This window comes from Panthera pardus, unplaced genomic scaffold (assembly GCF_024362965.1).
Source record: "Panthera pardus isolate Hobbes unplaced genomic scaffold, ASM2436296v1 HiC_scaffold_24, whole genome shotgun sequence".
Classification (NCBI taxonomy): domain Eukaryota; kingdom Metazoa; phylum Chordata; class Mammalia; order Carnivora; family Felidae; genus Panthera; species Panthera pardus.
Genome location: NW_026526810.1, coordinates 18880136 through 18898442, shown reverse-complemented (window position 1 = coordinate 18898442; position 18307 = coordinate 18880136). Strand labels below are relative to the sequence as shown.

At 36.1% G+C, this 18307-nt stretch overlaps 1 protein-coding gene across 2 annotated transcripts in view; it reads right to left on the bottom strand.

The window, feature by feature from the left end:
- Positions 1 to 14978: 14978 nt before the first annotated feature.
- Positions 14979 to 18307, bottom strand: part of GABRA5 (gamma-aminobutyric acid type A receptor subunit alpha5) — an 83083-nt gene continuing 79754 nt past the window's right edge. For both annotated transcript variants that reach the window (XM_019435793.2, XM_019435794.2), the window contains one exon: positions 14979 to 16682. In XM_019435793.2, coding sequence (XP_019291338.1) covers positions 16380 to 16682 — 303 coding nt within the window. In that variant the 3' untranslated portion in view covers positions 14979 to 16379. The remainder of the gene's footprint in view (positions 16683 to 18307) is intronic.

Below are 18307 nucleotides of genomic sequence, written 5' to 3'. Positions count from 1 at the left end.
TACAGTGAATAATAATACTGAATTTCCTATTACTAAACCATTCTTACACACTTGAAAATAAAGTTTGAAGTTTTTCTTTATTTTCTATGTTTTGGAACAAGTTTTTTTTGCATTGGAATTATATGTCTTTGAAAGTTTAGTAGAATTCTCCTGTGAAGACACCTGGCTCCTCTCTCTCTCTCTCTCTCTCTCTCTCTCTCTCTCTCTCTCTCTGTGTGTGTGTGTGTGTGTGTGTGTGTAGAAGTATTTTGATAAAGTTATTTTTTTTCCCCCTATGGAAAATGGCATCTTTAAGTTAAAGCTATCTTTAATGAGGTTAATTGCAGTAAACTGTATTTCCTCCAAGAAATCGTCTATTATATCTGTGTGTTTTTTAAATGTTTGTTCATTTATTTTGAGAGAAAGAGAGGGAGAGAGAGAGAGAGAGAGAGAGAGCATCCACAAGTTGGGAAGGGGTGGAGAGAAGAGGAAGAGAGAATCCTAAGTAGGCTCTATACTAAATGCAGAGCCTGATGTGGGGCTTAATCCCAGGACCGTGGGATCATGACCTGAGCTGAAATCAAGAGTCAGACGCTCAACTGACTGAGTCACTCCAGCACCCTTGTTTCCATGTTTTTGAATAAAGGTGTACTAAAGTACTCTCTTTTTGTTTTGACTTCTTTTTTTTTTTTTTGCCTCTGTATATATAGTATCATTTCTTATTTTGTGTGTGTTCCCTTTTTTTTCCCTTAAATGGATTGTATATTTCAGTTTATTTATCACCAGAGTTTGGGTTCATTAGTTAGATCTACAGTTTCTAAATGCTCTACATAATTAATTTCTGCTTTTATCTTTATTATACTTACCTTGTGCTTTCTTTTGGTCTATTTCATTGTTCTACTTCTAGCTTTTTGAGTGAGAATTTAATTCTTCCACATTTTTAAATTTTTATTAATATAAGTGTTTAAGAATATGAATTTTTCTCTGATATGCTTTAAGTGTATCCTGTACACCCTTAAATGTAATTTTTAATTACATTTGATTTTTTTTAATTTTGGCAATTGTTATGTCTCCTTTTCATTCCAGTATCAGTTAATAGAAGAATTTTTAAATTTCCAGTTGGAAGAGACTTTTTTGAAATGTTTTTGAAATTCTTTTCTTTTATTTATTTGAGAGAAAGAGACAGAGAGACAGAGGACAGAGAGACTGAGCTCGAGCAGGAGAGGGGCAAACAGAGAGGGAGACACAGAATCCGAAGAGGCTCCGGGCTCTGAGCTGTCAGCACAGAGCCTGATGCAGGACTTGAATTCACAAACAGTGAGATCATGACCTGAGCCCAAGTTGGATGCTTAACCAACTAAGCCACCCAGGCGCCCTTTGAATTTTGTTTTAATTTCTGGTTTTATTACTTATGAGTAAAATACTATCCATGAAATTTCTACTCTAAAAATTTGCCGATATTTTTAATATAAATGGGTAAACTAATAAATAGTTAATTTTGCCATTCCATGTCTATTTGAGAAGAAAGTTTGTTTATTTATTTATTTATTTATTTATTTATTTATTTATTTATTGAGAGAGAGCATGAGCACAAGTGGGGGAGCAGAAGAGAGACAGGGAGAGGGAGAGAATCCCAAGCAGATTCCATACTCTCAGTGCATTGCCTGATGCGCCGTCCAAACCCACTAATCCTGAGATCATGACCTGAGTTGAAACTAAGAGTCAGACGCTTAACTGACTGAGCCACCCAGGCACCCCTAGAAAGTATATTCTTAATTATGAGAAACTAATATGCAATGTAGATCCATAAGTCCTACCTCATTCTACTGTTTAGTGTTTTTTTTTTTACCTTTACTTATTTTTTGTTCTCTTGATTATTTTGCCCTAATATTGGTTTGTTAAAGTTTCTCATATGTATGTATTTATATCTCTGTCTTCCTTCATCTCCTGCAGTTTCTGCTTTGTGTAGCTGATGGTTGTACTCTTTAGAGTATTTCTAGATATTCTAACTGTTATATCTTTTTTGTGGTTGTGGCTTGTCATGTTAGTTTACTTGATGCCTGATTGCTACCTTGTCCAATGCCAGAATTTCAAACCCTGCTTTCTTCCAATTTTCATTTACCTTCTATATCTTTGTTGTTACTTTTATATTTGGCCTTTTTGGATCACTGGGTTTTATGGGAGTTTCTTCAATAGAACATAAAGTTGGGTTCTGCTTTATGAACCTATTTAAAAATATTTTCCTTTACCTTTATGACAAGACTCATTTTGGTACCAGGTCCCAACTTTCTCTGTCTGGTATGTCTTCTTTGTTATTTTTGGATTTGATTTTAGAAAACATTTTTCTGTCTGGTTTGGATGTTTTGAATTCCCTTCTCTTTTGCCTATTACCTCTATAACAGTCAGTGAAGTAGTTCTATTTTTTCCTTTCTCTCTCTTTCCTCTTCTCATTTTCTCATTTTATTCTTTCTCCTTTGTCACAGTATTTATGATTTGTACACTATTCTCCTACCTTCATTCCCACCCTTTTAATTTTAGATCCAAATTTAAATGTATTGAATACTCACCATCAGTTATTTTAATGAAGTTTCCTGAGTCTTGTCAGGTTTAAAAGTAATAAAATCTTTACTCTATCAAAGATAACATGAGTACATAGGATTTTCTAACTCAAATTAGGCACACTCTTCCTGCTACATCGTATGCTATAGTTGTCCAGGACTTTATTTTTATCTTTTATGTTCTTCCCACACGTAAGCAATGTTTAAATTGTTTTCTATATGCCTTTTTGCTCACATTTCTTTCTTCATATCAGAACTTCCTTCTAGGATATTTTTCCATGTCCTAGAATTTCCTTTAGTGAAAAGCATTTGACATTAGATCTCAGATTTTATTAACATAAATATGTCTTCACTATATTTTCTTCTTTAAATATATAGTTGTCCTGGGTATGGAATTTAATTTGAAATCAATTTAACATTCATTTAGGCTTTTTTTCTATGTATTTTTTTTAAATTGGAAAAGTATGGTATTTTAATTAAGCATTTTTATTTTTGTATAATTGTAGATTCATATGAACTTGTAAAAAATAATACAGAGAAATAAATTTCATGGATCATTTAAAAAATTTCTTTCACAGGTAACAACTTACAAAACAATGGAACAATATATAGCTAAGGTATTGATAGTAATACAATCAAGATATAGAATAGCTTCCTTACCACTAGGATATCTCATGTTGTCTTTTTATAGCTACACCCACTCACTCCCACTTCCAGCCTTGTATATCAAGTCATTAGCCTTATGTCATATTTATTCCCACAGAAGTATTGATCACCTTTTCCATCCAAAAAAGGGAAGATATTTGAATGCCCATGGCCATTTTACATGGAAAGAAAGATGTCCAGACATTTAAGTCTGTTCTACTTCATGGACTGTGGCTAGTGGTATGGCTGGATGATCTGAGACTTGGAGGAAAAATACAGTTGGAATATTGGCAACAAGGTGATCTAAAGAAGGTGTATGTGGAAATAATTTTCCATATGTGTACATAAGGAAGACATATATGTCCCGTGTGAATGCTCACCAGCAAATGACCTCAGCACAGATGAATTTTAGTAAGTACATAATAAGACCCATGCTTGGGATACTAGACAGCCTCTTTCTTCACGCACTTTTTGCCATTGACCAATAGGCCATGATGGGAAGAAAAGAGGTTGTACACAGACTCAGCAACATGGAATTTCACTCAAATAGGCCAATTTGGCTACACAACTGTGAGAACCCAATATTCCAGTGGCAGAGAGCTACACTGAGTCCTCAATATGGCACCGGTTCTCATGGTGATCAGCCAGCTACCTGGTGAAGTGTTGATTACATTGGACTGCTTCCTTTATAAAAGGACAGAATTATTAGAATAGACACTCTGGATATAAAGCTGCCCTCCCTGCCAATAATACTTCTGCCAAAACTACTTTCTGTAGACTTACAGAATTCTTTATCCACTACCATGGTATTCCAGACAGCATTGCTTCTGATCAAGAATTTCACTTCACAACAAAGTATGACAATGGGCCCACACTCATGGAATTAATTGGTCTTACTATGTTCCTTGCTATCCTATAGCAGCTTTCTTAATAGAATGGTAGAGTAGTAGTACTAGTATAGACAATGTTTGTATTCACCTAAAATTCATATGTTGAAATACTACCCCCACTGTGATAGTATTAGGAGGGACTTCAGGAAGTTATTAGGTCATAAGAGTGGAGCCTTCATGATGGAATTAGTGTCCTTAGAAGAGAAGATAATTTCTTTCTTTCTTCTTTTCTTTCTTTCTTTCTTTCTTTCTTTCTTTCTTTCCTTCTTTTGTTCATTCTTTCCTTTCTTCTTTCTTTCTTCTTTCTTTCTTCTTTCTTTCTTCTTTCTTTCTTTCTTTCTTTCTTTCTTTCTTTCTTTCTTTCTTTCTTTCTTTCTTTCTTTCTTTCCTCTATCCTCTATAATGAGGATACAATGAGAAGACATCCATTTGAAAACCAGTAAGTGAAATAAGCCATACAGAGAAAGACAGATACCATATGGTTTCACTCTTATGTGGATCCTGAGAAACATAACAGAAACCCATGGGGGAGGGGAAGGGAAAAAAAAAAAAAAAAAAAAGAGGTTAGAGTGGGAGAGAGCCAAAGCATAAGAGACTGTTAAAAACTGAGAACAAACTGAGGGTTGATGGGGGGTGGGAGGGAGGGCAGGTGGGTGATGGGTATTGAGGAGGGCACCTTTTGGGATGAGCACTGGGTGTTGTATGGAAACCAATTTGACAGTAAATTTCATATATTAAAAAATAAAAAAATAAAAAAAAAGGAAAAAAAAAAAAAAAAGAAAACCAGTAAGTGAGCTCTTAGCAGACACTGCCAGAACCTTGACTTTGGAGTTCCCCATCAACCAGAACTACGAGAAATTGGTGTTTTTGTTTCCGCCCCCTAGTCTCTGATAATTTTTTATAGCAACCAGAACCAGCTAAGACAAATACTCTGTAAAGACTCAACTATGACACCAGTTAATTGATAATACCTAGCAAAATTTTGGTTTCCATCCTTTGACCTTAGACTCTGTTGGTCTAGAGGTACAAGTTCCAAAGAAAGGAATGCTTCCACCAAGGGACAATGATTTCATTGAAAACTAAAAGATGAGACTGGCAGCCAGTCATTTTGGGCACCTCATGCTTCTGAATCAATAGGCCAAGAAAGAGTCACTGTGCTGGCTGGGTTGACTAATCCTGATTACCAAGGAAATGGGACTATTATTTCACAATGGAGATAAGAAAAAGTATATCTGGAATACTGGAGATCTCTTAAGGCATCTTTTAGTACTCTCACGTTCCATGATTAAAGCCAACAGAAAACTTCAACAACCCAATTCAGCAGGAGTGCTAATTACAGATACCTATCAGGAAAGCATCTGGTTCACTTCATCAACTGAAATGCTTACAGATAGTAAAGCAAATATGATAGATTCATGGAAGAAGATACTTGTAAATACCAGCGCCAACCATGAGGCCAATTTCAGAATTGAGGACTAATAGTTAAGAATATTTCTTCTTTATTTTAGTGTGAATATTTTTGTATGTGTATACAAATATTTTTGGTTTTTTCTCCTTATTATCCCCTCATTTAATAAAAAATATGTTGATAGTACTTAATTTTATATCTAATTAAGTTATAAGATATCAAGATGAATGAATAGCACCCAAGGACTTCGTGTAGTCATCTGGGGAAAGTGTTGATGTGTTTTGGTTGTAGGTAGGTTAGTTGTATCATGTTATACAGAAATATGACTTTGCTATTATTTGGAGATTAAATATAGTTAAAGGAGATATGTATGGGTGCTAAGTTGACAAAGGGTAGACTGGTGGCATTTTGATGTGTGAACTTGCTTGATTATTTAATCAAGCACTAATCTAGGTGCTGTTATGAAGATGTAAAATCCACAATCAGTTGAGTTTAAGTTAGAGAGATTATCCTCACTGGACTTGACCTAATCAGATGGAAAGCCTTGAAAAAAAGATTGAGACTTTTTAGAGACACAGAAAGAGAAAAAGAGAAAGAGAGAGGATTCCCAACAGTTTTGGCCTGTGCCCATGGAGTTTCAGCCTGCTTCTGACTGTCCCTTCCTGGTGGCCTGCCCTATAGACTTTGAATTTTCTTAGCCAGCTCCCACACTGCGCAAGTAATTATATCTATCTATCTATCTTATCTATCTTATCTATCTATATATCCTGCTGATTTAGTTCTCTGGTTTACTGCTGACGAATACAAAATCATTAAAATCATTTGGAGGTATACTGTTAGTTCTAGTAGCACATTAAATGGATCACAAAAATATTCAGACCACTTCCTTTCACAAACAATGGTCAGGAGTTCAGAAGAAGAGTGGATATGGTCACACATTTACATTTCCTCTGTCCCTCTTATGCTCAGGAATACTTTTGCTAACAAAATCCCCTCCAGGGGTGCCTGGGTGGCTAATTCGGTTAAACTTCTGACTCTTGATTTCGGGTCAGGATCTCATAGTTCGTAGGATAGAGACCCACATTAGGCTCTGCCACTCTCAGCGTGGAACCTTCTCAGGATTCTCTCTCTCCCTCTCTCTCTGCCTCTTCCCTGTGCATGAATATGTTCTCCCTCTCAAAATAAATAAATAAACTTAAAAAATATCCCCTCCATACAATCAGGCTTTGTTAGGTGAGAAAAGTGGAATATATCTCATTCCATCTCTTATTTACCATATCAAGGTTTTAGGATGTTTGAAATTTGGAATGGTATATATTTCTAGAATTTCCAGGTAGACACTATAACTAGAAATTAACCATTTTAAAATGCCAAGCATCCCCAAGGCCAAGACAAAGTCAGTAGCCAAATGTAACAAAGGGAAAAAGTCAAACTTTTCTTTAAGGGTTGCATAGCCCACCTTTTGTCATATGGATTTAATACAAAAGTCAAAAAAAAATTCTAACTGTGTGTTTAAATATTGTTTTAAATAAGGACAGGGCATAATGAATTTAAGATTAATTCATTTGAAAATAAAGTGAAATAACCCAACTCAAATTGTTCTAGAAGATGTGTTGCAAACTTGAAAGTCTACAGGGTGAGGTAGGCTTCACCATGGACATAACTGAAGCAGAGTAGAGGGACTATGGGAAAGTGTATAGTGGGTTCACTACTAAAGGCAGGATGAACACATACCTTGATTTTCTCAAGTTAGTTTTCATTTATGTCTGTTGGCCTGGTGAAATTATCAGTATTGAACCCCTCTTAAAAGTATCCTGGTTTGGGGGCACCTGGTTGGCTCAAAGACCCTTGGTTTGGGGTCAGGTCATGATCTCACAATTTGTGAGTTCAAGCCCCACAAACAATTTGTGAGTTCAAATCTCACAATTTGTGAGTTCAAGTTGTGGGGGGGGGGGCTCTATGATGATAGTGCAGAGCCTGCTTGGGATTCTCTCTCTCCCTCTCTCTCTGACCCTCCCCGGCTCACTCTCTCTGTCTCTCTCTCAAAAATAAACAAATAAACTTAAAAAAATTAAAAAAATATTTATTGCTGATTTGAGCAATAAATATTTAATTTAATTCCAGTGTGTTTTGAAAACGTACTTTATACAGTTTCAGTCTCTTTAAAATTGTTAAACTTCTTTCATGGCACAGAAAATGCACTCTCTTGGAGAATGGTGCATGTGCATTTGAAGAATATGTGTATCTTCTCTTGTTGGGTGAAGTGTTCTATAGACGTCAGTCAAGTCAAGTTGGTTGATAGTGCTACTTTTTCTTTGGCATCCTTGTTGATGTTCTGTCTGTTGTTCTATAAGTTACTGAGAGTAGAGTATTGACATTTTCAACTATTATCACCGAACTATTTCTCCTTTAAATTCTGACAGTTTTTGCTTCATATATTTGGGACCTCTGGCGTTAGGTATGTATCTGTTTTTAATTGTTACATATTCCTGAGGAATTAGCTGTTTTATCATTATAAATTTCCCACCTTGACTGTACTAATATTTTTTTCATTAAAGTTATTTTTCTGCTATTGGTTTAACCATTCCAGTGGTCTTTTGGGTACTGTATGCAAGTGTGGTATATATTTTTCATCCCTTTACTTTCAATGTGTTTGTGTTTTTTAATCTAAAATTTGCCCCTCTTTTTTTAAAATTTATTTACTGAGGGAGGAAGGACAGAGAAAGGGAGAGAGAATTCCAAGAAGGCTCCACTGGGGCTTGATACCACAAACTGTGAGATTATGACCTGAGTGGAAATCAAGAGTCACCACCCAGGAGCTCCTAAAACCTGTCTCTTATTGACAGCATATAGCTGGATCTTAAAAAAAAAAATCCAGTCTGAATAATCTCTGCCTTTTGATTGAAGCCCTAAATACATTTCATTTAATGTAATATTGATATGATTAGATTTACATATTCTATTTTGCTATTTGTTTTCATATATCCTTTGTCCCTGTGTTATTTGTTTTTGCCTTATTTTCTAGTGCACCATTTTAATTCCTTTGTTGGATCATTTACTATTTTTCCTTTTATTTATTTTCTTCCTGGTTGTTCTGGGGATTAAATATGTGTTTCAACTTGAAACAATATAGTTGAAATTACAGTAAAACCTTGGTTTGCAAGCATAATTTATTCCAGAAACATGCTTGTAATCCAAAGCACTTGTATATCAAAGTGAATTTCAAGAACCATTGGCTCAGTTGTGATCATGTGACATTTGGCAACATGTACTCTTCATATTGCAAAACATTGTTCGTTTATCAAGTTAAATTTTATTAGAAATGTTTGCTTGTCTTGTGGAAGACTCACAGAAAAAGTTACTCGCAATCCAACGTTTTACTGTATTACTACTAATTTAGTTTCAACAGTATATAGAAATTTTTTTCTAGTATAGTGCTCTGTCCTCCCCGCATTGTGATATTATTATCCAACAAATTACTGCTTGTAAACTCAACAATATAGTTTTATAATGATTTTTTATAATTACCTTTTAAAATCAGGAGAAAAAAAGAGTAAAAAATACATTTATATTTTCTATTATATTTACGTATGTAATTTCCTCTACTGATCTTCTTCCTTTGTGTGGATTCCAGTTACCATGTAACGTCATGTGTTTTCAACCTGAAATACTTCATCTGATATTTCTTTTAGGGTAGGTCTGCTATAAATTAATTTTCTCTATTTTTATTTACCTGTGATTCTGTTTATTTCAGTTGCCTTTTTGAAAGATAAGTTTCCTTGATGTAAAACTTTTGGTTGACAGAGTGTGTTTTTTTTTCCCCCTCTTTCCTTTCAACACTGTTATGGCCTCCATGGTTTCTGATGAGTTGTCAGCTAAGTTTATGGAGGATCCCTTGTACATGAGAAATATCTTTTCTTGTTGCTTTCAAGATTATTTCTATGTCTTTGGCTTTCAACAGCTTGAATATAATGTGTCCAGGAGTAGATCTCTTTACGGTTAGTATACTTGGAGTTGGCTGAGTTTCTTTGATGTGTAGGTTAATGTTTGTAATCAATTCTAGGAAGTTTTGACCATTATTTCTTCAAATATTTCTTTTTCTTTATCTTTCTACTCTTCTGAAATTCCCGTTATGCACACGTCAGTCATTTGATGGTGTTCCATAGGTATGTTCCGTAGGCTCTGTTTATTTTCTTCATTCTTTTTTCTTTCTTTTTGGACAAAAATGTCTATTAACATACCTTCAAGTTTGCTAGTTATTTTCTTCTGTCTGCTCAAATCTGATATTGACACCCTCTAGTGACTTTTTTCATTTCATTTATTGTACTCTTTAACTACAAAATTTCTATTTGCTTCTTTATAAAAATGATTTATCTCTGTATAACTATTATCTATTTGGTAAAGCAAATTTAATTCTTTAAACATGGTTTCCTTTAGTTCTCTGAACATATTTATAAAAGCTTATTTAAAGTCTACCTACTAAGTAAAACATCTAGGCACCCTCAGGGTTAGTTTATTTGGATTGTTTTGTTTCCTGTATACAGACGGTACTTCAGTGTTTCTTTGCATATCTCCTAATAGTTGTTGACAACTGGAAATACTAGATGTATATTTTAGTAATGTTGAAATCAGATCATCCTTCCCACCTTTCCACTGTTTGTTGTTGCACTATTTTTGTTGTTGGGGATTAGTTTTGTTTAGTGACTTCCTAGGACCAGTTCTGTAGTGTCTGTATCCTGTGTAGTGTGAAGTATCTTTGTTTTAATTCTTGTTTAATTTTTAGTCCTGGCCTCCTAGGTATCACTCCTGCATCTGCATGGCTCTTTATGCTCTTTATTTGTTGTTCACATAACTCTGACCATGTGAACAGCATTCCAGATCCTCAGGAATATGTCAGAGGTGTTCCTGGCCCACTGTGGACGTGTAATTGCCTAGATCTTCCTTTTAAATTTTTGGCTGGGCTCCTTCTTGCCCAGCTGATATCATAGCCTTAGGAAGTCATGATATTTACCTTCCTTGACTGCTATTGGTCTCTACTGTTATCAGCTATGCCCTGGGAATAAAGCTTTTCTATGAAGCTCTAAGTCAAGTTAAATAGTAGCAAAGCTCTAGGGGCAGGGTTTTTTGCAGAGTTCCAAGTCACCTCAGCCCCCTCTGGTAGCAGCAAGACTGCTGGTCTTCAGGTTATCATTCTAAAGAGTCGGTAGGGAGATGGGAGTATTCCTAAATTAAAATATCATAGACTTGGGGCACCTGGGTGGCTCAGTCGGTTAAGCATCCAACTTTGGCTCAGGTCATGATCTTGTGGTTTATGAGTTCAAGCCCTGCATCAGGTTCTGTGCTGACAGCTCAGAGCCTGGAGCCTGCTTCAGATTCTGTGTCTCCCTCTCTCTCTGCCCCTCCCCTGCTCATGCTCAGTCTCTCCCCTCCCCCCATTTCTCTCTCTCTCAAAAATAAATAGAAACATTAAAAAAAATTTTTCAAGTGTCATAGACTTCACTGTTCTAACTTAGGCTTAGGAGTTTTTCTTTAATAAGTACTTTTAATGTGTGGTATGTCTTTGGTTAAATTTCCAGAGTTCTGAAATGGTTGATTTTGATAATTTTGCCAGTGCTGTCATTTTCTGAGGGGAGAGAATTTTCTGAGGTACTAACTCCACCATCTGGAAGTCTCACCTCTGGCTAATACATTTTTTGATCGCTTTACTGCAAGGGTCAACCTGTCAGACCAAGCCTGTGGTCACAATGTGGGAATCTGTTCCCAGTATTGTTATGTGAAATACTGATAAGTTCGTAAAAATCTTGAAATTTTTATCTTATGCATTCTTAACATATTTTGTTTGGTTGGGATATAACCACCCCTACCCAAAAAGAGGTTTCATGACATCCAGTCCATCCACTATCCAATATTCATTCCCTCCAACATTCACTGAGCAGTTGCTGCCCTGGAATAGTGCAAGGTGCTAGAGAGACAGTGGTGGCAACATGAAGACTGTAGAATAAATTGGACTTAAATTAGTGTTGTGTCAATTACAGCCCATTTCAAAATTTGCTTTCTAAAATTATACAGTATAAAATATAGTATCTGATCTTTGATTTTGTCTTTCAGTTTGAACTCAGAAAAGCTAAGGAAATTTATTTCTTCAGACTTTTATACTAGGAACATTTTAAGCAGTAAATATTTTTGAATCACAGTTTTCCATAAAGAACCCATGCTCATTTCAAGATAAGATACAGGGAATCCAAGTTTAGGATTGAGAGAGTATTGAAAATGACAGTGCCAAACAGATAATCATGCAAATCTTTGATGAAATGAACCTTTTGCACACTTTAAAGGCATTACCTGAAAATCTGGCAAGTAAATTGGAATGATCAGAGTTATTCATATTCAAATTCATAGCCATGTCTACTCATGGCATTGATTGCCCCAGATGTGTAGTGTTGTAAAAAAGACATTAAGACTAATTTTTAAATATTTAAAACACTGTTTTCACTAGAGAACTATGGCATTTCCAATTTTCAAAAATACTTTTTTGATTTGAAGCTAGTTCTTACAATGGAAGCTAATGTTGATTGAAGACTTGATGTCACATCATAGTTTTGCTTTCTCCTTGAGGCAGACTTCTCCCAATGCAGTAACCATAATCACTTATGTCAGTCCTCTGGAAGGGGCAATCACATCAAGATATGTGGCTCCTGTCAATCAGTGCTTCTCCCTCACCTCCCTTCCTTCCTCTGCCCATTCTTGCTCCCTGCATCTTTCTTCCTTATCACTTCCCCCCTTCTCTGCTTCTCTTTTTGAGGGGGAGGTGGGATAGAGAGTGCTATCCTGACAGGTCCATTCTATCAGAGGAATTTCTAAGATCACAGAGTTTTTATAAAGGAAGGGACAGACTTAAAGATAATGCTTTCAGTGCCAAAAAAGAACCCAAACAAAATAAAAACAAGCCCAAAAACTCTCTAAGGTGTTCTTAATAGATAGATAATCATTCAACCAGAGCACAAAGCACAATTTTTCATTGTGGGTTATATTTTGGTTCTAAATCTACTTCCATCTGGAAGCAATCACATGGTGTTGTGAACTCAGAGTTAGAAACTATGAAAACTAAAATCTAGGCCTGTTTTTTCTTCTAACATGTGATATGATTTGAGCCTGTGGATTAACATCTTTTGGTTTCAATATCCTTAGTTGTAAAACAGATTTCTCATTTACTGTACCTATTTCCCATAGCTTGTTTCATAGGAGACATAAACCACTTTGTAAGACATTCCCATACAAATAGGTTAGAAGATTTACAACCTCTTTGTCAACCTTCAAAGGGTGGGGTGGTGTTTGCTAAACCATTTTAACTTTGATAGTTACTCTAGAAGCATTTGAACCCCATTACTGTAAATTAGCATTTACACCAACTTTAGCCAAAGCCTGCCCTATATAGATCCATAGATTCCTGAGAAATACAGAAGTAATTCTGATTGCTGGCTTATTAGAATATTCTTTCTATTTATGGTAATGTCAAAAGAGATACATTTAAATACATATCCTCATTCTAAAAGTAGGGCATTGTAATTTATAATTATTTCCAAAAAATTTTATTTCTTACCTTGTTATCATTCTTCCCAAGGTGATTCTTTATTATGTCCTCACTAAAAATAACAAACACCAAAATATCTACAATATAAAATCAGTAAGCAGAAAACTAATGTGATCTTTTTCACTAAATATTAATCATTTTTAAGACTGAGCAGAATGTAAATGCAATAAGCTATCTTCAAACTGGAATTCACCCAGCAGAGCTCCTAGGGTGCTCTGTAACAAAGGCTAGAACTTTTCAAGAAAATTACTGCAACTTGATATGGAAGATATCATTTTCCATTAGATGTTTAAAGTGTTTGTATGTATAGCCATTTAGACCTAACTTATAGTATATTTTTCTCCAAACTACAATGCAATGCTAAACTGTAAAGACTACACAGGGGTGCCTGGGTGGCTCAGTTGGCTAAGTGTCTGACTAAGGCTCAGGTCATGATCTCACAGTTTGTGAGTTCAAGCCCTGCGTTGGGTTCTGACAGCTCGGAGCCTGGAGCCTGCTTCAGATTCTGTGTCTCCCCCTCTTTCTGCCCCTCCCATGCTCATGCTCTGTCTCTCTCTGTCTCTCAATAATGAATAAATGTTAAAAAAAAAGAATTAAAAAAAAGACCATAGAGAAAGAATAACTAAACAATAGATAAAATAGAAGCTTCAGACTGAGCCTCAGGTTTGCCTTTTGTTATAGCAGATTCTATGCTGTTGTATAAAGAAAACCACATACATTATTCTACAAATATAGCACGATTTGTAATAGAGAAACACTTCCTGCTTGAAGATTTAATCGCACTTTTTTGTTGACTTTTACCTTTATATGTGTAATATCCTGAAATCAGGCAGAGATAGCGGAAAATGGACACCCATCTTTTTGAAGAATGATCTCTCATTCTACTCTGATAAAATATGATCAGTGACCTTGAATTCTATGAAAAGCCTTTATGGGATGAATCCTTTGAGTTCTCAATGAATGGATGTTAGTGGCGTTTACATGGTTATTCAAGATGAAAGGTGCTGCTAAATATCTGCCTGTGTGAGTGGCCATGGCCATGGCCATGTCTATGTCTACCAAACACAGTCAGGTAAATTGGTATTAAAGAACTATGTACCTGGGCATCTGGGTGGTTCAGTCAGTTAAGCATCCAACTCTTGGTTTCGACTCATGGTTTTGTGGTTCATGAGTTCAAGCCCCACATCATTGAGCTCAATACTGAGAGTGCGGAGCCTGCTTGGAATTCTCTCTCTCTCTCTCTCTCCCCCTCTCTCTGCCCTCCTCTGCTTGCTCTCCTCCTCTCTCTTTCAAAATAAATAAACTTAAAAAAATTAACAACTATGTATCATTATGTAGTCAATATAGGCAGGTATAATTTTGATACTGTTTGCTAACTATCATAAATAATCCCCTATTTTTAAATTTATTTTTTATTTAAAAATTTTTGTTAAGTTTTATTTATGTTTGAGAGAAAGACAAAGCATGACCAGGGGAGGGGCAGAGAGAGAGGAAGACACAGAGTTTGACACAGGCTCCAGGCTCTGAGCAGTTAACACAGAGCCCGGCACAGGGCTCAAACCCATGAACCATGAGATCATGACCTGAGACGAAGTCAGATGATTAACTGACTGAGCCACCCAGGTGCCCCAATAACCACTCCTTTTTTAAAGTTTACTTATTTATTTTGAAAGAGAGAGAGTGCAGAGGAGAGGCAGAAAGAGAGGGAGAGAAGGAATCCCAAGCAGGCTGTCCCAAGCAGTGCACTGTCACTGCAGAGCCCAACATGGGGCTCAAACTCACTAACTGCGAGATCATGACCAGAGCCAAAATCAAAAGTAGGATGCTTAACCAACTAAGTCACCCAGGGTCCCGATCATAACTCCCCTTTTATAATTCCAACTGAGTCATAGAGGAGGCAGGAAGTGTTCATTTTATACACGTTATTCTTGGATACTTCCTCCAACAGTAAGTAAATGGTCTAAATGCAGTACTTGGAATCACTGTTCACACACAGCAAAAGGAAGGAGAAAGAACTGAGCAGTTACCTTGTCCATAGCAAGCACCCAGCTTGGGAACACTGTCAGGGAAGGTTCTATCAAGGAGAGACCCATGTGATGTATGTATGGGAAAAAACTTCTGGTTTTACCTATTTACCGTGTGGTTGAAATTGCTTTCTCTTTGGTACTCTACTCTAGAGACTTAGATTGAAACAGACATGAATCACCAAGAGTTGTTTTTTTTTTTTGCAAGGAATTTCATGATTGGTTTTCTTTATGTCATTTTTAGGCAATGAGCCCATCAAAATATGGATTTTTTTTCAAACAATGACATTATCCACAAGATCAGTTCTTTTTTTATTTTTTAATGAACATTTAAGGTTCATATACAAAAGCTAACAGAGCAATTAGTCAGTCATGAAATAAGTACAAGGAAATAAAATGGAAAATAACTCAATTACAGTTTCTCACCACTGAAACACTACACGCTGGCTGCAGCAAGAGGTGGTCAATGTTTCAGCCAGTGAATTCATGGGCCAAATGCCAAGACTGTCATCACATAACTTTTTGTTTTAACATTTCCTTTTCTTTCACTGATCATTATTCAGTTGGATGGGGAGGTGGGGGTGGGGAGAAATGTTTCTTTTCCAAAATAAAGAAAAAAAGGATTTTTTTAAGCAGTTAAATTTTTCCCTGGGGAAATATTTTATCTGTTCATCTAGCATATCATATATTTCTGTTATTAAATTTATCTGCATAAATATTTGCCTAATCTATTTCTTAATGTAATATCATGCAGTACTTTCTAATTTCAGAACAGTAAGAATTATCAAAGGCAATTAGTTTTGTACATAAATGCCCACAGTTTCCTTTTTAATGAAAAATGTGCTCTTTGTGATCTATGTTTCTTCCAAGAGAGTTGGTCAAGTAATATCATGGAGCATTTCCTAAAATATTTATTTGCTGGGAAAATTTGTATGAAATGACATTTGAAGTATAAAAAACATTGTTAGGTAACACTTGGAACAGTTAAAAATATACTTATCTTGTTTGTAAACTATCAGTGTAAGATACTGAGTATCTGAGTGTCAGAGCCATTGTCTCCTGTTTTTCTAGAAAGTAGTTTGCTTTGTTTATCAATGTGGCATCTTTGAAACATCTGACGTTATATATAGAAACATCAAGGCAATATTATTTGTACATATTATTAAACATGCAAAAATTTCCTGAAAGACAGTGCCCGAATATGGAGTCCCTCTGAGTTCAACCTCTCCTTGGTAACCATTCTGCTGGAAGTATGGCTCTCCTGGAGTTTGGGAGTATGGTGAGTTATTTTGGAGGGGCAGCCCCTTTAATCACCGGTTCCCTATTCAAATATGTTGCCCAGTAAACTAAGTTGAAAGTGCCAAACAAGACTGGGAATACAATTCGGGACATTTTGTCAATCTTGCTGATGCTGTTGTAAGTCTTTTTGTTTTCAGAAGTTTTCTCTTCGGAAGGCTTTACTGAGGCTGAAGATGCATTTGAGGTCCCTGCTGGGGTCTGTTCCTTTGGGATGTTGGGGGGGTGGGTCATCTTCCCAGTAGTATAAGCATTTGTTGACTTACTTAGTATGAGTTCCCGCTCCTTCTTCTGCAAAATATATAATAAAATTGTAAGGGCATGCTATTTTCAGGCAATTGTCAAATCATTTCTGAAGGTTCTAAAGGTTTATCTCTCAAAAGAGAGATACAGAAACATCAGCTTAGCTCTAGGGGAGGGAAGTTCTCCACAGACTTTTAAGCCTACAACACCACATGGTCAGTCTTGAACATGAAATTCTAGAATGGCAAAGTAATTCTAAATCAGAATAGTGGTTATCTTTGTTGAGGTGGAGACTATAAAGGGCTTTGTTGACTGGGAAGTGGCATGGTGAACTTTTTGGAGAACTGGTGATATTCTCTATCTCGACAGGGATTTGGCTTACACAGATGAACTCATCAAATGTATCCTTGGTATCTGTGCATTTTACACTATGCAAATTTTTCTTTGAAAGAATCAAATGGAAACCAATATTGAACCCTTGTTAATGATATACATATATTTACATGCATATAAATATATTTAGTGGGAAATATAGTGTCCTTTAACATTTACTCTGGAATGCATAAGAGTATAAAGGCGGTTTGAGGATGAGTGAATGGATAGATAGATGAAAATTAGACAGTAATGACAGATTTTCATTGTGAAATTCTTTAAACATAACAAACATTTGTTTGCAAACGTATAAAATAAAATGCTGCAAAAAGCTGTTCCTTAATATAGTGCCATTAAATAAAATTTATTTGTGAAAACACAGGAAAGTAACTTAAAGGAAATATGTCAACCATTAAAACTATGAAAAAGATAACAAATAGGAAGGAAGCACATAGAGCAAGGAGTGAGAGGAAGTAAGTGAAAAGAGAGGAAGAATCAATATGGAACCAGATGCAGAGAGCATGGGGACATGGTGAGAGAGGCTACACCAGTCCTGGGCTACAGTAGGGACCCTCTGGCCTACTCTTCAGAAATACTACAGTTCTTTGATATATCAGTGATCATGTGCACACCCACACTGGTCTGCCAAAAGAAACTGATAAGCATAACTATGAATTTACTGCCTTGAATGGCTCCCAACTCTTGGTGTAGCCAAGAAAAGAACAGATGCTTTAGAAGATACTAATCTGTGTTGATAACATGTGTTTTACTTGGGGGAATGAGCAGTAGTACAGAATTCAGCACAATTACAATGGCTGTGGTGTTCATTGAGATGTGTCCCAGTCTCCCTTCTAGGTCCACCTGCTGCTCAGATGCAGACAGAGCAGCCAGGAGACAGCCTTCAGCTCCAAATCATTCAGGGCTGACTTCAACTTCTTCCTCTGCTGAATGTCACTTCCTCTCTGTTCTTTCATCTGTATTCATCCTTACAAACTACCTTGCACTCCAAACTCTTACCTGGCATTTTCCTCTGGAGATCCCAACATGTGACAATGGTGAACACAGTCTATTTTTCAAGCTCTATACTTCTAAGTAAAAGTCAATTTACATGAGTAGGCTAACACTATGTTTAATAATTCATGTGCACTACCCATGTCTCATAGTATGACTTACCCACCCAAATGTCTTTAGATGCCCTGATGCTTCAACTGCACAGAACCTTTCAGTCCTAAGTGGTGGGATTCTCCAGCACTACAGCCTTTGAAGGACAACATGAAGCACTGAAGTTCCACAAGACAGTG